Genomic DNA, 22660 nt, shown 5'->3' on the forward strand with positions numbered 1-22660 from the left:
CAGTGGGTTAAGAACACAACACAGTGTCTGTGAGGATGCGGGTTCAATCCCTGGCCTTGCTCAGTGAGTTAAGGATCCAGCGTTGCAGTGAGCTGCAGTGTAGGTCTCAGATATGGTTTGGATCTGGCATTGCTCTGGCTGTGGCGTAGGCCAGCAGCTGCAGCTCTGATTCAGCCCCCAGCCTGGGAACTTCCATAAGCCACAGGTGTGGCCATAAGAAGCAAAAAGCAGGGGGGGAAAAAGTGCAGAGGAGGGACGGTCCAGGGAACAGCCCTAAGATGCAGATCAAGGCACTCTGAGAAGCTGCACCAGGAAGGCTTCTGTGCTCCTGTCCCCCAGATGGCCATGCTAATCCTTGCCTTACCTTGACCGTGGGGTGTTTGCAAGGGCTGACAGAGATAACACTGGGGAAGCTGTTTGGGAAATTTGGAGGCCTTCAGATACTTGCAGTTGGATTTAGCACCACCAAGAGAAGTTACAGAGACCATCTTCCATGGCAAAGTATGCTCACTGCATCCTCTTTATAAAGCTGGGGTTGGGTGGGGGCGATGTTTGCTGGTACATCAGGATTCTCACATTTGTCACTTAGATCCCTTTAGAGGATGTCATTTGCCCTGATTAGTTTATGTTCAAATCTTTATCTAGTTAGATATTGTTATCTGAAAGCCAAATTGCAATAATTAAGTTGGTATATCTTAGTATCAATTTAGCAAAAGAAAAAAGAACGTAATTAACAAAATGTACCAAAGTAAGTAATTGATTTTCCACTGGAGTTTTCATCTTTAGCAATTTTTTTTCCCCTTGAAGCCAGTTTCTCTTAAAAGTTAGGTTTGAAAGGAAGTTTTAATGAGGCTTTTATTCATGACACTGATGAATTCCGAGGGACCTGGTGCTCTTGGTTTCCTGCCAATTAGGTGCATCTTGTTGCTTGGGAACATCATGCTGGGGCATGACTTGGAACAAAAAGGGACTTTTAAAAGTGTATTTAGCACCACGTCAAGCTTAGTATGGGCACTGTCTTAGGATATCTTCAGAAGCACACTTTGAAGCAGGAACCATTGTTCCCAACTGGCAGATGAGGAAACTGAGATTCCGAGTGAGTCAGTGACTTGCCTTATAGTAACTGGCAGGGGAGCAGGAAGTCAAGCTTAGGACATCCTGCCTCCACAGTTGAGCTTTTAACCACAGAGACTCCAGGTGCTTGAGTGTCAGTTCATCACTCAAAGCCCTACTTCTCTCAGCCATAAATCAAAGACAGTAAAGTCTGTTGAGATGTTCTAAGGATTGAATGGGAAAACACCTATAAGGCACCCAGCACAGGGCCAAGCTCCAGATAGGCTCCCTTCCCCCATTCACTTGAGTGGTGTCTATATTCTATGCTTCTTCACCAAGCTCCAACCATCACTTATAAGGTTGCCTTCTCAAATAGTCTCTGCCCCAATTATAAAGTGCTCTCAAATAGGATGGAATGTAGGTTTCCAGTGTAGCATAATGGCCAATGGTCTAATTCTATAGTCAGGAGGCTTCAACTCTGGCTACACCTCTTATTTTGCTGTGCAACCCGAGTAAGATAGCCTTCTGGAGCCTCAGTTTCCCCATCTGTAAAATGGAGCTGATAATAGCACTTCTTGCTTTAAACATAAGTTTGATTATTATTTGGGTATAATGAGGCCAGTAGATCAGGAAACCACTGCCATTGGAAAGATAGGTTGTTGTTCACAGTTCCCCAAAGGAGGGAGGGCCACATGGGGAGGCACCAGGGTCAGTCAGGAGGCAGAAGGAGCAGGAAGAAGATGTGGGCAAGAGCCTTTAGGATGGTTTCTGCAGGAAGCAATGGGAAAGGCGGGGTAAGCAGGCTTAGGACTGGCTTGTTTGACTAATTTCAATGGGCTCTGGGATATGGGGGCTGTCCTGGGTAGGGCAGGGGAATATTGGCTTTGAATGTGAGGGCCTGATAGAGGAGATGGGGGGAGGGCTTTGGATTGGTTAGTTTGCTTGTTTAAAAGCACACTTAGGCGTTCTCATCATGGCCAGGGGAAATGAATCCGACTAGGAACCGTGAGGTTGCGGGTTCGATCCCTGGCCTTGCTCAGTGGGTTAAGGATCCAGCATTGCCATGAACTGTGGTGTGGGTCACAGACACGGCTCAGGTCTTGAGTTGCTGTAGCTGTGGTGTAGGCCGGTGGCTACAGCTCCAATCAGACCCCTAGCCTGGGAACCTCCATATGCTGTGGCCCTAAAAAGACAAAAGACCAAAAAAAATAAAAAATAAAAAAATTAAAGCACACTTACAGATCAGTCCTTTACTATCTCTAGGAATTGGCTAGCCCTGGGAAGGGCAGTCCCTCCAGGGTCTGCAAGGACCTGGCTATCAAAGCACCAGAATAAAAAGGCATGCTTATTGCACCTCCCCCATAATCATAATAAAGGCAGAGAGCCTAATGTCTAGCACCGAGTGAAAACCCAATGTTATTGTCTATTATGATGATAAATCCAGCACCTTGAGAACTTCCTGATCATCTAACTCAACATTCCGACACCTGAGCGGCATCCAGAGGGATGAAGTTGGCAGGGGAGAGAAGATGCTAACTGAAAGGTGGACCCCTAGAAATAGCCGGATTGATACAGTCCTCTATCAGTAAAAAGGATAACCAGAGTTCCCGTTGTGGTTCAGTGGGTTAAGAACCCAGTGTAGTCTCTGAGGATGGAGGTTCCATCTCTGGCCTTGCTCATTGGGCTAAGATCAGGCATTGTCACAGTCTACAGCATAGGTTACAGATGTGCCTCAGATGCAGTGTTGCCGTGGCTGTGGCATAGGTCTCAGCTGCAGCTCTGATTTGACCCCTAGCCCAGAAACTTCCATATGTTGCAGGTGCAGCCATTAAAAAAAAGGGGGGGGATAACCAAATGCTTTGTGTTCTTTAACACAAATTTACATAAATTATCTAGATTAGAAGAAAGATCATTTCGGATTGTTTCAGATAACCCCTGAGTTGGGGAATCTTCTCAGTGAATTGAGACCTATCCCCATGGTACAGCTCAGTGACACCCCAACACCTTGTGAACACCCCCATGGCACCCGCTTAGACCTCACTGCTGCCCACATCTCCCAGCATCACTTACTCAGTGCCCAGCCCATCCCCCCATCCATCCCCACAGGCTCTGCTCCGCTCTAAACAATATCTTCCATCATTACACTGTCATGATTTCTGAAACAGACAACATAGTCAGTCCCTCTAGTATTAATTCCAGCATCAAGTTGTTCTGGCATTTGGCATCCCTGATAAACATTCTTCCACTGCAATTTTATCATCATTCTCATTTGGTGGGTAAGGAAACCTGGACTCGGAAGGGATGCAGACTACCCAGTGATCTACCACTAGCACAGAATAGAATCAGGACATGAACTCAAGGTCATTTGACCCTCAGATCTTTTTTTTTCTTTCCAGTTTTTCACGGGAGTGAAAACACAAATAGGAAAAAAAAATGATGCTTTCTATCACTGAGAGTTAGCCATTGTTAATATTTTTCTGTGTTGCTCTTATTCTCTTGTCCATACATACATAATGGTTTTCAAAGGTGTTACATATCTTATATACAGTTTTGTATGTAACTATTTTTACTTGAAGTTATATGTTGAGCATTTTTATGTCAGCAAAATTTCTTCGAAATATTATAGTAATAATAATATAGTATTCCATTTCATTTTATGGATTTACCATAATACTTTTAATCAGTTCTTGTTAGTGAGCAACTGTGTTATTGTTCCTTTTTTTCAATGCTTTATATAATGGTGTGTAGAAAACCCTTGTAAATAAAGTTTTACCTATATCCCTAATTTCCCCCTTACAATAGTTTCCTAAAATTACAAATGTGGGATCAAAGACCTGGGGCGCATTGCATTAAAGTGTTTAGGTTCCAGCTTTTGATCATCTTGACTCAGGCACCAGAGAAGATATCCTGGAATAAGCATGACTTTTAAGACATTGGGGAAGCTTTAAGTACATCTTAGGTAGCAAAACACTAGTCCTGTGAAGAAGACTTCAGGGTGGCAGAGTGACTGGTGGTTAGGGAGGGGGTGTGTTAGAGAGGGGATACAGAGTTGCAAATGACATATCGCACCCTTTCACAATGTCTGCCCACAGGACAATCTGGTATGAGCTCCATGCCAGAGAGTGGCCTTTTAAGACCCAGCCAGCAGAGGCAATAATCTGGCAAATGGGCACAGGCATGAAACCCAACCTCAGCCAGATCGGCATGGGAAAAGAAATCTCGGTAAGTCCCAGGAGAGTGCTGGCTTTGAAAGACAAGGGGAGAAGCAGACACAGGTCTAGGCCTTCTTTTTCCTGCACGTTAAGGTGACAAATGCTTTCCAGAGGGTGATGAAAAGCATGGCCCACAGCCTTGTCAGATGATGATTTGGAGCTTCGAAGGAGAAGCTTTTGAGCTATGCCTGCAATTCAGGTTCCTACCATCAGGGCACAGTAATATGCGGCCAGATTTTGCCTAACAATGGATTGCTGGTCCGGTAGAACCAGGGAATCCCTCTGTTTCTGTTATTTTTAAAAGATAAACATTAAAATATCTAATTTCATTTGAATCCACATTAAAATTTTAAGGCATCGCCCAACTCAAAATAAGATACACAGAAACAGAGAAGCCTGAGTATAAATCATCATTAAATAATCATCCTCTGAAACACATTAGGAAGAGTCCTCTTCTGATCACAAGATAAATGAGTCAGAGAAGCAGTAATTATCTGGTATGTTTTTAAGGATCACCTGTCTCTAGATTTCCTTTCTCAGATAAGGCAATTACTAAGAGTAATTTTCCCCTCTGAGATGTTGAGGAGTGCTTATAGTATTAGGATTTGGTTAGAAGTCTCAAGATTCCCTTTTCTCCCTCCCTTTTGAGAAACTCCTTGGGGAGCATTAATTGATTTCAGTGTATCCCAGACCTTCTAGAATATGATTTACCTAATTTGTTGTATAGGCTCAAAAAATAGATGAGTGGATGGATGGATGGATGGATATATGGATAACGGAGGAAGGATGAACTGAGATGGGTAGATGGATGAATGCATGGTGGGTGGATGGATAGATGGATTGGTGGACAGATGGATGCATGGATGGGATGGATGAATGGATGATGAGGGGGGAATCTGAAAGTGGAACAAATGGGTAGACAAATAGATCCAATGAGGGGCCACAGAGTAATCAAGAAGTAACTATTTATGTTAAGTCACTATATTGGTTACTTCTAGGATATACTTCTCTTCTGCTGGGCCTTTGAACAAGAAGAGAGACCTACCTTCACCAAGCTCATGGACATGCTAGAGAAACTGCCAAAGCGAAACCGCCGCCTGTCTCACCCTGGACATTTCTGGAAGTCTGCAGAGTAGGTGCTCCCCCTTAGTGGCTCTCCCCACTGCCCTTGTCCCAGGACCTTTGTCACTTTTTTGCTCCCCTCTTCAGCTCTTCTGCCAACCATCTCCTTTGTGTATACCTACCTCCCTCTCCTAGCCACCACCTTTCCCACTGGGTTTCTGTTCAGGGGAGTCTCTCTTGGGATTTGGGTCATAGAGGTCCTAGAAGGCACAGAGTCTGATCCCTATGGCTGCCATGGTGACATTTCCTCTTCCTGTGAAGGTTGATGCTCCAGTGAATATGAGCATCACGTGGTAAGGTGGCATCCTGAGCTCACCAAGCCCCCATATGTCAGCTGTTCATCAAAGTCAAAATGCCCTGGGGAGTACCTACTTCAGGGATAATAGTATGTGAGGCAACTGTGCCCTATTCCTGTACCCATGGTAGACAGGACTAATTGACCACAATACATTTGTCATCCCTTGGTGGTACTCATCAGCAGTTATTTAGAATCAGTGCATAGATGCTTTCACTGACCATTTCAGATATATCCAAACTCCTTCTTTTACACATGGAGAAACTGTGGCTTGGAGACATCCAGCAATTCACCCAGATCTTTGTGGGGTGCTGGTGACAAAGCTGGGGACAGAGGTCAAGCTCCAACTCCCTAGTCCAACGTTTGCTCTCCCCACAACATCAGCTCCTGTGGACTCTTCACTCATGCTTATCTGGCCTTGAGATGGTCACTCTGGTAGTGTGATCCTTTCAGAAACCACCTGGGTCAACAGTGGATTAGGGGAGGGCTTGTAATCTACAGAGGGGACTGACCGAGGGGTCTCAGCTGCAGCTGGCATGTTCCAAGGAGGTGAGAAGCTAGCCTGAAACTCACCTCTGTGGTCTTGGGTTCGCCCCTCCAGTGGCTCACATCAAAGGAGCTAATGTTTCTAGAATCCCAGTATGGCTTAGCACATGGTTAAGTTGGAGGCAAAGCTGGGGCAAGCCAGCATTCCAGAGCAGTGCATTTCAAAACTTAACATCCTTTCCCATCACCGAAGGACTATGTTAAAATGCAGATTCTTATTCTCTATGTCTGGGGTGGGGCCTGAGATCTTGCATTTCCAACAAACTCCAAGGCGATGCTGATGCTGCTGGTCCATGGACCACGCTTTGGACCTGTGTTGTCCAGTAACAGCCTCTCACTGTGTGTGGCTGTTGCACACTTGAAATAGGATGAGTCTAGATTGAGATGTGCTTTGAGTCTAAAATCTGACACGAAATTTCCAAGACTTAAGATAAAAAAAAGAATGTAATGTAATTTATTATGTAATATATGCAGAATTGGTTTCATATTAAAATTATAATGTAGGATATATTGGGTTTTAAAATATGCTATTAAGGTTGATTTCAAGGAGTTCCCATTGTGGCTTGGTGGGTTATGAACCCAACTAGTATCTGTGAGGACATGGGTTCGATCCCTGGCCTTGCTCAGTGGGTTAAGGATCCGACATTGCTGTGAGCTGTGGTGTAGGTCACAGATGAGGCTTGGATCCCACTTTGCTGTGGCTGTGGTGTAGACCGGCAGCTGCAGCTACGGTTCGACTCCTAGCCTGGGAATTTCCATATCTACATGTGCGGCCCTTTAAAAAAAAAAAATTTTTTTTAATACTTTTTGCAATATGACTAGAAAATTGATAACTACGTATGTTGCATGGTATTTCTTTTTTTAAAAAAACAGCTTTGTTGAAATGTAGTTCACGTATCATGTGATACCTGAAGTTAAAATGTTCAACTCAGTGGGTGTGGGTATATTAAATTATTTTTTAAATGTGGTTTTATATATATATATATAATATATGGCTAAAGTGGAAAATTTTGGTTTTGTATATAGAAAATAATTTTTTAGGAGTTCCCGTCATGGCTCAGCCGAAACAAATCCGACTAGGAACCATGAGGTTGCAGGTTCAATCCCTGGCCTCACTCAGTGGGTTAAGGATCTGACATTGCCATGAGCTGTGGTGTAGGTCGCAGACTGGCTTGGATCTGGTGTTGCTGTGGCTGTGGCATATGCCGGTAGCTGTAGCTCCAAGCTCCGATTCAACCCTTAGCCTGGCAACCTCCATATGCTGCAGGTGTGGCCCAAAAAAGAAAATAATTTTTAAATTTGCCATTTTAGCCATTTTAAATGTACAGTTCATTGGTATTAATTGCTTTCACAGTGTTGTGCAATCATCACCACTATTTCCTAAAATTTTACGTCACCCCGAACAGAAACTCTGTAACTGTTTAGCAATAACTCCCCAGTCCCTCCTCTCCCCAGCACCTAATCTCTCATCCATGCTCTGTCTCTATGAATTTCCCTATTCTAGACACCTCATATAAGTGGACACATACAACATTTGTCCTTTTGTGTTTGGCTTCTTTTGCTCAGCATGTTTTTCAAGCTTCATCCACATTGTAGCATATGTTAGACCATTGTTTTTCTTATGACTGAGTGATAGTCCATCGTATGTATACACCATACTACGTTCTGTCCATGAATCTGTTGATAGACGCTTAGTTTGTTTGCACCTTTTGGCTGTTGTGAATAACTCGGCTGTGAACATTGGTATATAAGCATCTGTCCAGGTCCCTGCTTCCAGTTCTTTTGTGTAGCATTGTGTATGTGATGCACGGCTCTGGTTTAAATCATCACCATGACCACCTGATCTCCATCATCTGGGCACCACTTATTAAACACAGGTGTGATAGGTACCATATCAAGCATTCTCTGCATTATCTCACTGAATCCTCAGAGCCCCGCTAGGAGTAGTCTGGTGCCCTCAGGGGAAGTACTGCCTCTGTTTTACTTATGAGAAAACCAAGGCACAGAGAGGTTAAGTGCCTCCTCACAGGTTGCACAGCTAATAAGGGGCAGAGCAAGTATTGGAACCCAGGTTGATCTGGTTCCTAAATCCCCAATCTTGACTCCTCTGCTCTTCTGCCTTCTAGGCAAAGATTGCCTGTGTACCTTCTGGGTCTCTTTCTAGAGCCATCCTGGGAGAGTGGGCATACACACCTGCCCCTGACAGCCCAGATCCTAACTCAACAGTAATCAGCAAAGCCTCCACTCCTAGCTGGAGTCCATGGTGTGGGCCTGGTCTCACCTCCTCTTCCTGTATCTCCAGCCCTTACCAGGCATTCTCAGCAACTCCACATGGCATGCAAGCTGGTGTTCCTGTCCCACCTGGCCTCAGCCCAGCCCACACCCAGGTGACCAACCCTAGTCCAAAGGCTGCATGCTCCAGCAAGAAGAGCCCGCTGCTTCCTGGCTGTGCACCCTTGGGCAAAACACCTAACCTCTCTGAGCCTCAGTTGTCTCATCTGTAGGAAGCATGTAATGTGCCTTTCTTGCAGGCGCTCCTCAGGTTTAAATGAGATCAGGTGTATGCGGCATTTGCATGGAGCCCGGCACAAAGCAGGACCTCTGCCTTTCCTTGTAGAGGACAGAAACAGCTTACCTCAAACCACTTGCCCTCCTCGAGGGCGCTAATTCACAAAAGATGGCGTTGTCGTACCCACGTGACCTCTTGCCACTGTCTCGCTTCTCTCCCTGCTCCAGGCTGTGACCACTGGACAAGGGGACAGCACTCAGCTGCCTCAGCACCCGAGCCACCTCTCTTCCCCTGCTCTGCCCTCTGCCAGCTCAGGAGGCCAGCGGCTCACCATCAGAGGGTACCGACCCCGGCCAGCCTGGGAGTGCTGCACAACTGAGCCCGGCGGCTTCCCTGCACCCCAGACCCATGTCCACTCACTTGGGCATGGGGGGGACCCCGAGCTAGGATTTCACCAGGACCAGCCAGGGAGACACAGAGTGGATCAGTGAGGCCCAGGGGCCGGTGTAGAGAAGAGAACTACGGGCTGGATGTGGAGCCCCTGGGCCATGGAGACTAGGGTGGGAGGCCCACGCGGGCAGGCTCGTGGGACCAGTCTGTGTGCGTGTGTGTCTCCGTGCGCGACGCCATCTGCTCTCCATTCCCCTTGGCAAACAGGAGTCAGGCTGCCCCAGCTCAGGAGCTGAGCCCTGCCCCATCCCCACCCTTAGCCCCCCCGGGGCTGTTTTCGTGTCTGTCTGGAGAGATGACCAGGGGATGCAGAGCTGAGCAAGAGGCTACAGGCAGGGGACTCACCTGTTCCTTTGCAATCTGTTCTCAGAGGCCCCACCCCAAGCCCAGCAAGGTTGGGGCACCTTTGCGTATCACTCTGCAGTGCATGTCTTTTGCGCTCTGGGTCTCTCTGGGGCACACTTGCCTGTTTCTGCCGCCTTCTCCTGCTCTGTGACAGCCTCGTCCCCCTTTTCCTTGTGGCCCTACCTACCCCGCCCTTTGGAAAGCACAGTGGCTCCCTGGCCAAGATGACTTCTGGGAGCTCCTTACAGCTCACCTTCATCCATGACACCCCCCTGAAGTCTGAGCCTTGGGAGCTGGGGCTCTGGGAGGGGCAAGTTCTAGGACATTCTTTTCCCCTCCCTCTGCTCTGGCACTTGCACCAGCTAAGTTTGTCCACCACACTGATGGATACGGGTCACTGGGGTGTGTGTGTGTGTGTGTGTGTGTGTGTATGTGTTAGGTCAAATGGCATGTGCACAGAATCCTATTTGCTAGAAGATCTCTACCCTGCCGCTTCACCCTTAAAAAGTCCTATCAGGCAGCCAAGGAGGGCGGCCATCTGTAGGGGTTCTGCATTCTCCACTCCAGCAGGTGCCGAGTCTCAGGGTGGCTTCCCCGTTTGATGTCTGTGCTCGCTCAGTGCCCCTGCCTTCCATGCCTCACCCTTGCACCCCACCTGGGCCAGCTGCTTTTTCTGACTACACTGGGAGCATGTGTTCTAGGTGCAGAGTGAGGGGAGAGCCTCTGTCTCACATTCCTTACCTTTCAAGGGAAGGTCTTATGTTCCCCCAGCCCTCGACCCCATTCATCTGACCTGGCATCAAAGGGAAATCTGTCCCCCAGCAGGGCACTAGCAGGACAGCGGGGCCTCTAGGCAAGATGCCAGGGGTGGGCCTACAGTCCCACTGCACTTCCTGGGCCCTGCCCAGGCGCGGTTTCTTCTGGTCACTACCTTATCTAGACATCTCCCTCCCAGAGAGGGGACCTCAGACTTCAAAAACCCTATCTGAGCTCGGACGCAGTGTCCGACCAGCAACGCAGGAATCATCCCCCACTTTGGGTCCCCTTTCCCCCCATGGTTCAGGCCCTGGGGGCCAAGCCTGCTTCCTAACTGAGAAAAAGGATGAGACCCGTTATACTTCTGGAGACCCTCGGCCAAGGGAAACCCTTGTGCCTCCCCCAAAGGCCTTTCTGAATTCCTTCCCAGGGCTCCCACCTGCCTGGGACCAGTGACTTCAGGCCCCCACGTGGGCCATTCTTAAACATCCCTCTTCTGGGGGCATCTGTAACTGTGGCCCTGGGCCCATCACGTGTCTATTCTGGAGGCATTTACACCTGTTTGCACAAGCCCCAGGTGCCTCCCTGTCCAGGAAAGTCACCCAGCGGACCCGCCCCCCAGGTCAGGGCTTGGGTCTCCATCTCTTTAGTCGAACCAGGCTGCTCTCGTCCCTGGACTCCAGTCTGTGTCATGGACCTCTCTGCGCCAGGGGCGGGGGGAGGGGCAGCTCCCTGAAGCTGGAATTCTCACCAGAACTGCAGCCCACTCCCTCTTGCCTCTCTTGTTTCCAGGATTAACTAAGGTGGCCACCCAGAGTCTTTGGTAAGGCCCAGGAGCATCTCCCCGGGCTGATTTTTCCCATTTATTCACAAAAAACCAGCTCGAGATTAAGAATGGAGCTTGAAGGACCCAAGGAGAAATTCCAGAAGCCCCTGTGTCTTTGGGGTTCCTCTGCTTATGGAGCAGGACTCCTTGGGGCCTCTGTGGTTCCCACATCATTTGCTCTTATCTTCTCCTTTGCCCACATCTTGACTTTGCTATCACCTTCCTCACTCTCCACTGTAGCCAGCCCAGCCCCTCCCTGCCCTCCTCCTCTGGCTACACCACCCTGAATTGTTTAGAAGCCAGCTTTAATTTGCAGCCATTTCGATCCAGGAAGAACCAAACCACTGCTTTCCCTGTTGACCTCAAATCCTTATTCATTGAAATACTGGGAGGAGGTCAGGTTCATTAATCTATTGCAAGGGGGAAAAAAGGGTGGTGTGTGTATTTATCGCACTTGCCAGCCCCCACAGTGACTCATGCTGTAGAAACCACACAACACAGATTGTGCGTGTGCAAGTGTCCAATCACAGCTGCATGCCTGTGCCTGGCACCCAACAGCAAGTTGTTTCTGTTTCTGCCTCGCTTTCAGTAAACCCATACATACACAGGCCTCCCAAATGGACCAGTCCATATCGTCAAGATTCACTAGGAAGCCTTGACCTTGTTCTTTGAAGGGCAGGGGGATTTGCACACTGAATCCCAGCCAACTCTGCTTGGTCACAAGTCTTTCATAAAATAGGGGTCCCCTTGCAGGGACACCCCCCCCCCGGCCTTATGTGGGGACATCTCCACATGTCATCCCCAGAGCAAAGCTAGACATCCAAGTCTCCACTTAATTCTGTTTGTCCGGGTTTTCTTTTTGTTGGTCGAAGAGAAAAATCTTGTCTTGCCAAGGAGCCCTTCTCTTTCGGTTTCTTCCTTGGATTCCTTGTTAGTAGAAGCCCTAAACTGATCTCGGGAGACTAGATTCCTGTATCTGGGAAACCCTGCTCTACTGTCTTTCCACCTCCCACCCCATATGCACACCTCCTGCCCACCCTCCCCCCCATCCTACCTCCCACAGTTCTTTTCCCTACTTGGGACTGACCATCTAAGGAACAGGAAGGAAGTGGTATATACTTAGGCTCAATCACTATGCTTAAAAATATAGACTTGGGGGTTGACAAATTATGCCCTGTGGGCTGTATCCAGCCCACCAAATGGCTTCTACAGCATTTAACTGGGGGGAAAAAGATTTCATGACATGTGAAAACTCAATGAAATTCAAATATCAATGTCAATAAACTAAATTTTACTGGTGCACAGCCACACCATTCATTTACACATGTATGGTTTCATTTGTGCTGCAACAAAGTTGATTACTTGTGACAGAGACGGGGTGGCCCTTAAAGCTGAAAATAGGTATAGTCTTGCCCTTTACAGAAGACTTGGCCAACCTCTGGTCGAGGAGACGTGTCAGAAGGGAAGAAAAAACCAATTTGCCTATGGTTTCCTATGGAGGAATGGGAGCCAGGGCTGGGAGTTACCAGGCAGAGAATTTGTTCTGGCAGGAGAGCTTTCTAACAGCATTTTGCCTTGGGAGGTAGAAAGCTCCCCATCCTGGGAGAGGTATAAGCAGACACTGAGACCCCTTGGTGTGCATGATCTGGAGGGAATCCAGGCCCCAGAGGATGGAAGGGCTCCCTGCCTCCATGTAGTCTGCTCCTGCACCTGTGATGAAATACCCCAGCTGGCAGGGCTGCAACAACAGAAATGTATCTTCTCACAGTTCTGGAGGCTAGAATTCCAAGATCAAGGTGTCGGCAGGGTTGCCTCCTTCTGAGTCCTCTCACTGTGTCTTCACCCGGCCTTTTCTCTGGGCACAAACACCCCCCAGTATGTCTCTCTTCTTACAAATACACCAGTCTGTCATAGTCCCGTCCTGCCCTTCTAACCACTTTAACCTTAATTATTCTTTAAGGGCTCTGTCTCCAAACACAACCACACTGGAGGTTTGGGATTCAACACATGAATTAGGGGAAGGGAACACAGTTCAGTCCTTAACAAGGACCTACCCCAGTTATGAGATTTTTTTTTTTTTAATTAAGACACTTGAGATCTTTGAAGACTGATTGTAGGGGCTTTCGGGGCAAAACTCCCATCCCTGGCTGGCTTTTCCATACTTGTTCTCAACCTTGAGTTCTTAAACATGCCCTTCCTGCCTTCAATCCCTTGCCAGCCTTCTTTTGACCCACCCATCCCTTGAGAGCTAGCCTTGTTTCAAATATGCCACCAGCGTGCTCAGGCCCCCCCTCCTGCTTGGTACCAGCAGCTGGCGAGGGCTGCTGCAGCAAAGTACCACAGACCACAGGAACTGATGCTCACGGACTTCCCAAAGCCAGATTCAAGGTGTGGGCAGGACCACTTTCCCCTGAAGCCCATAGGAAGTCCTTCCCGGCCTCCTCTTCATTTCTGCTGGTTTATCTGGCAATTGTTGCCATTCCTGGGCTTGGGCTGCATCTTTCCAATCTCTGCCTCCATGCACCTAGCTGCCTCCTTGTGTGTCTTTTCTCATGACCATTTTCTTAGACACCAGTTGTATTGTAATAGGGCCCCATCTTATTCCGGGTCAACTTTTCTCACCAGTTCCATCTGCAGTGACCCTATTTCCAAATAAGGTCATGTTCTCAGGTACTGGGGTTAGGACTGCAACATATCTTCTTTTTAGGGGAGGGCCTGATTCAAGCCCTGCCATCCTCCAAGGAGCTTCTCTTGTGCCTTGGCTGGTCACCTTGGCTCTTCTGCGGCAGCCTCCCCTCCCCCGCACCAGGAGATAGATGCCCCAGAACTCCTGGGCCAGGAGGGTCAGCCTATCACTGTCACTCTTATCAAACTTGCCCCCCAACCCACACCTCCATCCCTGGGGTCCATTCATCCTAGATTTTATCTCCATGGATGAGGGTACGCGGCCCACCTATAGTGTGACTATTGCTTAACCTTTGAACGAATGTGCTTCAACCCAGTCTAAAGGGGTGGATGACATGATCTTTTATTTATAGTCTCACTCAGCGGCAAAGGAACAGACCTGGGTGAGCTGTGCGTTGGCTATGTCCTTTTCCAGCTTTGCCTTGACGTGGGGAATGTTTGAGCAGGCTCAGGTGGACACCCTCCCTGGCCCCCAGCCTCACCACCCCCAGCCCAGCCCTCACCTGCACGCACCTGTAAGGGGATCATCCTGACCTCCGAGGGGGAGGAGATGCAGCAAATGTCAGCCTGGACCCAGGAATGTGGGAACCCAGAGTCTGGAAGGTCCACATTCTTCCTGACCTTCCTACAGCATGCTCTGGCCACGTCGTCTGTCTCTCTCCCGACATCACTCCTGATTTTCACCACAAGCCACCGACTTCCCTCTCAAGGCCCAACCATCATGCTTGCCGCCCCCCCCCACTCCCCCCCCACCCTTCCCACTCCCCCACCCTGATTCCCTCAATAACCTATGCACTAGCACCGAGCATAGCTCCTGGCACATAGTAGGTACTCAATAAACATTTGCAGAATGAGGAGGGAGGGTAGCTGGGGCAGAACAAGGCCCTGGCATGGGGGTCAGATGGCTTTCCCTGCAGCCAGTGGGCTCCACTGGCAGCACTAGGTGGTAATAGGATCCCACAGCCAGGCCCTGTGTTGTGAAGCCCACATCACCCCCAAATGAATTTGCCAGATTGAATGGTCATGACTCCTAAAGAGACCCAGTGGGGCAGGGTGGGAGGTAGAGTAATGGTCCATCGTGCACAGCCCCTCTGCACTGAGCACTTACTATGTGTCCAGCCATGGGAACCCCCATGACAGGATGGTCCTAGGAAGTAGGTACTGTCATCCCATTTCCCAGGTGAAGGACCTGTGGGAAATAGATGAAAACCAGCCCATGGAGCAGTAAAGTCAACATGTGAAAAGTGATTCTTTGGCTGGTCCGTTCCCAGGAAGCCACCACTGTTTAGAGTGGTGTACGGCCAGCTTCCCGTCAGGATGTCACAGTCCCCACCTCTGAGGTTATCTGTAGCTTGTAACCAGGAGAGAGGGAAGAAAAACAGGAAGCCATTGCAGGAGGATGCAGGGCAGGGTGGGGACTCTCGTGGGAGCTTGCACTTATGCTCCCAGGCTGCCAGGAGCCTCCTGGTTTCCAGGAAATGTGCATCCGGGTTGGCCAAGCCACTCCTGGGTTCCTCCAGCACCCCTGCACCAGGCAGTCTGCACCCTCAGCCTGACCCCCTCCCTCTCCCACACTGGATGATTGACTGTGGTCCTTTGTCCCAAAAGGCTCACCTGTGTGTCCTTCTTGCTCTCAGTGATCACGCTGACCACTGGGATCAGACTGCCCCTTTTCCTAAAACCAAGAATATGAAGGATTTATCCAGGGAGTGGAGGGCAGGGGGAGATGGCTGCTCTCGCTTTCTTGAGGGCTGAGCTGGGGGAAGTGGGCTTTGCCTGATCCAAGTTGACTCAATTTACCAAGTGAGTTCCATAGACCTTTAATTCCATGGCAGACTAGATGGATGTTGCGTTATTGGGAGGATTCTGGAACAAATATGCATTGGAAATGCTTAGGCAGAACAAGATTGAACTGAATTTTTGAGTGCAGGATTTATCAGAGCTTTTAAGACACTACTATGTAGTTAAATTCTCTAGAAGGCAGACAGCAAGCTGCTCATCCCAAGCTGTCTCAGCCTGGTTTCTGAGTCCTCAACAAGATCAACCACTGTGAATTCAATTTGGTATCTTGGATGGTAGTATGAAAGCAAGTGCCAGTGTACCAGTCCACAGAAAAGAGAAGGTCACCCCCAACATTTACCCACAACTTTCTAGGAGTCTGGAAAGGTAGATCAGCCCCATCCAGCCCCACCTTCCCTGGAAATGAGAACAATGAACCTGCAAGTTGAACAAGACACATTTGGCAGAGAAATGCATTGGGCAGCTGGGGGTGACCACTGGCCTCAAGCTGCTCCTGAGCCCCAGAAAACTTGAGCCTTGACCCTGCCACCACACATACCCTGCCCTGGCCTGATGGAAAACCCTGGTTCTATGCATGAGAACTCTTCTGTGCATGAGGATGCTGCAAAGGAAAATTCTGGCTGATGGCATCTTCCAGTGGAGGGGTCAGATGTGGTGTGTGCAGTCACTTCCCAACATACCATGGCTCAGAGGTCAAGGTGGAAATAGTAGAGGTGATCGTGCCCTCAGAAGGGCCAGCTAGGTCTTGACCTGAGTTTTTATCTTCAGCCAGGTCATTGCTGTGAAGATCTAGAAGGATGGTCTAGTCCAAGGAGTGTAATATATGTGACATTTCTATCACCACTGTCCAGCCCTGTGCTCTTGGCAGACATTGCTCATCAATGACAGCACGCTTTCCCACTTGATGTGGACACGAGTAGCTATCCTGGTCGCATGCCTCCCTTTCACAGGAGAAAAAACTTGGGCCCCGAGAAAGGAAGGTAAACTCTCCCAAGCTAGGTCCCTTCTTAGCGGCAGAGGTGGATTTAGAACTAAGGCATCAGAAAATCCCAGAAGCCCAGTCATTTGTAGTCTTGGATCTCACTAGTGGACATTCTCAAAGAGCCCAGTAGAGCTTTATTTTCCATCTGGGAACTTGGAAAAGGTAAAAAGACTCTGTCCATAAGATCTTGTGTCTAATCCCATTTAAAATGGGTTTGCTTGGAGAGAAACCATTGTCTTCCAGGGATTGGCTTCCCCTCAAGGCCTGAATGCCACCCCCACCCTTGTACCAGCTGGGCTGGAAGGCCCCAGGACCTTAAGAAAATATTGTGTGTATGTGTGTGGGAGTGGCAGGGCTATTCTTAACTTGAGGCAGTTTGTAGAAGTTTCGTTGGTTCATTCTGGACGTGTCTAGAGATACGGAATGTTGCCTATAGAGGGATGGAAAGGAAAAGTGACTCCAGTTGCTTTTTGGTTTCTTCACTGTGCAGAAGGCTCAAAATCAAGTTTTCATCCAGATAAAATTCCTGGGGTCCTAGTGGACCACCAGCTCTACTCCTGAAGCCCTTGACCTGCCTTTAGTAACCAGCTTGGTGGCTGAGAGTAGTTCCCATTGGTTATGTCTTCCTTTCCTTCCTCCCCTTATCCTCCACCACCACCACCTCCTGCCAGATAACATCTCCCCCAGACCGTGAGCCGAGGAGAAAGTTACACAATAGTAGAGATGAAAAATAGCTGCATGCATTTAGCTTAAATTAGCTCAGAAGAACGGCTCCCTCCCTCCATTGAGCTGGCAGCCATTGTTTATGCCAACATGCTATTTGCATCATGCTTTCTTAGATTTGAAAGTCTAATGATTAAAACAAATCTTAGTTTTTCTTTTCCACCACTTAAGGGAAAAAAGGGCCAGCTTGGCTAGTTTCTCTAGTTTAAAAATACCCTGACCTCCAGTGCTTAGAGTTAGAATTTTGGAAAGACTGGTGCCAGGATAGCAGGGGAAAAAAAAAAAAAAACAAAGGGGCGGGGGGTGGAAACAAAGGCAGACAATATAAACAGAAGCCTGTTCTGAAGTGGTGAGCGATGGGCTGGTCAAGGTGGGAGAGAGGCTTTTGCGCCCTCACATGGATGTGGGCATCGGGGTCTGTTTGGAATTCCCTGAGGTTATTTCTTCATAAGCCATGCATTCTATGTGTTATTTATTGAGCATCTCCTACATGCATACATCTTGGGCATTCGGTGATGAGGGGAACAAAGTCTCCCCATTCCAAAAGTGGAAAACTCAAATCAGGGGCTCCTTGAGTAACTGTGGCATGGGTGGGTTTTAAAAGCAATATTTAGCATCTTTGATGGTTGGAAGGCTGCCAAGGCGAGGAGGACGTTGACTTGCCCATCACCATCTGCATGGACAAGGCAATGTCTAAAATCCCCTCTTATGGGGTAGGAAGCCACCCATGGGTCATCCACTCAATGCCTGGCCTCCCTGCCACATCCCCCCTTCCTTTCACAGTAGCCTGCTCCATCCTCTTACTGAATCAGATCCTCTACTGAACAGACATCTTAGCACCTGCATCAGGCAATCCCAGTGCTGCTCTCAGGGGCTACTCAGGGAAGTCCCCTCTGTCCATCCCCAGGAAGCCAAGTCCACAGATATCCTAGTACCTCCCACCTTCCTTCCAATCCCCAGTTAACTGTGGAGAAGAGAGCTATAAGGGCTGACTCTGGTGGGGACAAAGCAATAAAATGGACAATGTGGACAAGAGATGGCTGTTCAGTCCCATCCACATGGCTGATTTGGGGATGGACTTGGGTGGTGAGTGTGGACCAGCTCTATAGGTCCCACTGCTCCACCCCTACAATCAGATCTGGGAGCTGCCACCAGTCCCAGGAAGGCGGGGAGTGAGGAAGTTGGCATCATAAAGGACCAGGGCTGGGAAAGTTGGGGAACTGGAGACACTCAGCCAAGCACCTTCCAAGAAGGATGCGGAGGTGACTGGGGCACCGTTTCCTGGTGAGTCAACCTCTCCCCAGCCCAGCCCAGCCCTGCCTGGGTTGGAGCAGTGGCAGCTTAAGTATGTCATGGACAATTAATGCAATGCATTGGTCCTCCAAGATTGTAGTCACTTTCCTCTGTTTATTTTCTATCTGTGTTGCTACTACTGCTGCTAATAATAATAAAAATGGGTCCATATGAACTCGTGTAAGTTCAAGTAACTGCTGTATAGCTACAGTGTAGACACTAGGTTACCCTAACGTACCTGTCCTGCCACACCAAGGACCCCCCCTCCCCACCTTCTGGCCCAGCCTCTCAGCTGCAAATGGGGCAGAGCCTTGGCCAGGCCTGAGCATGGTTGTGAGGTGTCTGAAGGCTTTTCTTGGCTCCTCCCTCCTCTTTCTTGTCAGTCTTTCCTTCACTGAGGCCCCAGTGCCCGCTACCCTGGGGAAGGTGGTAGATAATTTCCCTTCTTCTACGCATACATCCCAACCTGTCAGGAATAAATCCTCCGGAAGCACCAAGCATTGGAGCACAATGGCCGGAAGCCCAAATGGTGTCATACATAGTGTCACCCAAGCTTCTCTGACACCCCCTCTGAGCTGTCATCCAGTTGGTAACCTTTACCCCCCATGGACCAGCACCCCCACCCCCTGTATCCTCATGGGCTCCTGCATTCCATGTCATGGTCCCCTGGTGCCACCGTAGCTCCTACTTTTAGCCCATTGCTGGCTCTAAAATGCCTCCCGCTGAGCAGCTAAAGGATTCTAAGAAAGGCTTCCCCATATTTCAAAAGCACGTGTCCCCAAATGCACTAGCTACACCCCCAGCAGAGCACAGCATCGGGCAACAGTTTCTCCTCCTTCCCCAAGATCTCAGCTCATAAACTCATCCAGTAAATATTTAGTAAGTGCTTTCTCTGTTCCTAGAAAAGAAATCAGGAAGAAAAGTAGCCCCTACCTTTAGGGAATGCAAGTCCAGAGGCCAAGATAGAGAAGTTCTGACAGGAGCCTTGAGGCCCTGGAGGATCGCCCAACCCTGACAAGGGCCTTCAAGGAAGGTTTCTCGGAGCACGGGAACTTCTGAAGCTTGTGTTGAGATTTGAGTCGAATGGGAGTGGGTGGGGGGAACAGTGTGCCAGGTGGAAGGAACAGCCCATGTGCAGGCTAAGAGGTAAGATCAAGATTTATTGGAAGCCCACCCATAGGCTCTAGCTCTGTCTTCCCCTGCTTTCTCCCAACCCTGATGCAGAACCCTGGGTAATTCTAGCCCTGAAGAGAAAGTGCCCTAGCTCAGACATGGGGACCTCAGCTTCTCCCCACATCATGTCTGATCCAGGTTATTGGCCTTGTCCAGGGGAAGATGTCCCAGGTGTGTTTTGTGCTTGCTGGGTCAGGCCAGTACTTAGGCTGCCTCAGATTCTGCATCTCTCTCTCTCTCTCTCTCTCTCTCTCTCTCTCTCTCTCTCTCTCTCTCTCTCTCTCTCTCGCTGCCTGCCTCCACACAATGTCTGTTTCCTAGTGCCCCTATAGCAGGGCCTTTGGTGTCACTTCTATAGATTTATTGCCCATCAGCCCTTCTCTTTAGGGCTTCTTTCTCCCTGTCTTTGCTTCTGCTTCACTCTTCCTCTGCCTCCTTTGGCATCTTGTGTCTCTGTTCTCCCTGAGGCCCATACACCTGTCTTGCCACACCAGAAAGCCTCCCTTGGCTGTCTCACCATGGTCTGTTTCCTGGAGAGTTTATGTCACCCTTTTCATAGGCCACTGGGGTGTTGCAGTCGAGGACATGCATGAACACAGAAACTTACTGATGGGAAGAGCTGGCTCTAAGGGTGTCCAACATAAATGACAGGTGTAATGGGAAAAATACTGGTTTGTTAACAAGCTGGTGGAAGAAGACCTATAGGTCATAGTGGACCACAGGCCAAGCCTACATTGCCGCCTAAAGTGTGGGAGAAAATGCATCAGCCCTTTAGGCGGGATGATGTGTGCCATTGTCCCTATAAATATATGTCCTGGCTTGAAGGATGGGAAACATAGTATCTTTGCTGACCATAGGACTCCCAGGGTGTGTGTGTGTGTGTGTGTGTGTGTGTGTGTGTGTGTGTGTGTGGTTGCTGTAAATTAGCAGGGCTTGTGCACTTGCTTCATTGTGATTGTGAATGATGATCTCACCATCATTTTCTTAGCTCCAGCAGTTCTCCCATTCCTTGAATTTTCTTAGCTTCATGCAGCCCACTTGCACTTAGTATATCCCTAACCCTCAGGGTTATTGGAGGGAGCAAATGAAATGATGAATGTCAATAGCATCACATAATACCTGGCACACTGTAGGTGCTTAGTAAATGTGGTTCCTCTCCTCAATAACCCAACTGAAGCTTCCCTGGTAATTCCATTGCTAAAGGGATGTTCCTGAATAAATGGAAGCCTGGAATAGAGAGGTGGGAGGGCTTAGATGCCGGTGCCCTGATGGATTTCATAAAGATACCCCCCAGCTGCCATGGGGGTCAGCATCCATAGGGCAGAGGCTCAAACTTAGGGAGCTGGAGAACCTCCAGCAAGATCAGCCTCCTCCGAGGCCCCAAGACAGAACCCAAGGGTATGCACTGGGGCCAGAGGAGTCTGGTCATTGGGTGAGTGCCCTTGCCTATGGCTGGGTCAGGCTGAGGACATCCCACTTGGGTGGTTCATTGCCACTCCAGGTCTCTCATTTCTTCTCCCTGAGCTTTGATCTTGCACTGGGATCCCCTTCACACACTTACCGCATGATTCGTTTGGTTGATTACTAAGTCATTGACCTTAGGAAAATTCTCAGTTGTAAAAAGGCTTTCTCTATGTAAATTATGCTGTTACTTTTTCTATACACAAAGTATATATACCTATAAATATTATACATATATATTATATATATATATATATATATATAAAGACTAATTCTTGTACAGACCAACCTGGACCGATGGCCCACATTGTTTTCTCCATGTTTGTGCTGACTGTTGCAGAACGAGTTCATGGAAGAAGTGGGTTTCATGTTTTCCTTTTGGGGCCACTTCTTTATCTCCTTGTCCGTCTTGGTCTCTGTCTGCCTGTCTCTCTCTGTCATTGCCAATGTCTTGTTGCTGGAAAAGAGCAGTCGATTCACATGCCATCCAAGCAGGAAGGCCAGCTGGATGGAGGGTCCACTGTGTATATTTGTACAGAATCATTTATAAACTTTTCTACACTTCTCAAAAAAGTATTTCTAATTTGGCCTGTTGGACAGGTTGTGAGCCTCTGAGCCAGCAAGCCTATTGTTTCTCGTGTTTAGTGCAATGTTTAGTAAGAATCCAATGTCTGAATTATTTATGCCAATAAAGAATTCGAGAATTACTGCATCACATTGCTGCCAAAACAGGTCTGAATTCTGTTGTCTGTTGTACAGAATGAAACTGAAAATGTGATGTCAGTCAGTGTATCAGTCAGCTATTGCCACAGTAATGCTGTGTAACAAATCCTCCCCCAGTCCATGGCTGACAACAACCACCATTAATTCTCATGTCCCTGAGTCTGTAGGCCTAGTTTGGCTTAAATAAGAGTTCTTTTTAGGCTTCAGGTTAAGATCAAGTCTGTTCCACCATCTTCCTATTTCAGGACCCAGGCTAAAGGAGAAGCTCCCTAGGGGCATGCCGTTCCTATGACAAATCATCAGAACAAAAGAGCCAAGCCAAACTTCATCAACACCTTCAAAGCATCTTCTCAAACCACATCCACTAACATTCCAGTGGCCAAAGCAAGTCACATGACCCATCCTTTCAGTGGGAAGGGGCTGTTAACTCCACCTTAAGTGGGAGGTGGGAGGAAAGTGAATGTTTACTGGAAAGCAATGCAAACTATCATAGCCACCCTGGCAGGATGTTCTTCTATCTGGCCAGTCATGGATGAGTTCTCTCCCTAGGGATGAATATACTGGGAATGCACAAATATACACACATGTATGCACACATGGTACACATACACACAGTACACACACACACACACACACACACACACACACACACACGACTCTACATCTGCGCTATGCCTGGCCCAGAAAGTACTAAGCATTGTCATGA

The 22660-nt window shown here is 48.5% G+C and overlaps 1 protein-coding gene across 4 annotated transcripts in view; it reads left to right on the top strand.

Moving 5' to 3' along the window:
• Window positions 1-12437, top strand: part of KSR2 (kinase suppressor of ras 2) — a 414659-nt gene extending 402222 nt beyond the window's left edge. For 2 of the 4 annotated variants that reach the window (XM_005657319.3, XM_021073978.1), the window contains exons 18-20: window positions 4146-4275; window positions 5264-5397; window positions 8965-12437. In XM_005657319.3, coding sequence (XP_005657376.2) covers window positions 4146-4275; window positions 5264-5397; window positions 8965-8971 — 271 coding nt within the window. In that variant the 3' untranslated portion in view covers window positions 8972-12437. Of the gene's footprint in view, window positions 1-4145; window positions 4276-5263; window positions 5402-8964 lie in introns of those variants that run through there. The other 2 variants (XM_021073979.1, XM_021073977.1) reach the window with 1 other exon arrangement.

This window comes from Sus scrofa, chromosome 14, assembly GCF_000003025.6.
Source record: "Sus scrofa isolate TJ Tabasco breed Duroc chromosome 14, Sscrofa11.1, whole genome shotgun sequence".
In the NCBI taxonomy this organism is placed as follows: Eukaryota; Metazoa; Chordata; class Mammalia; order Artiodactyla; family Suidae; genus Sus; species Sus scrofa.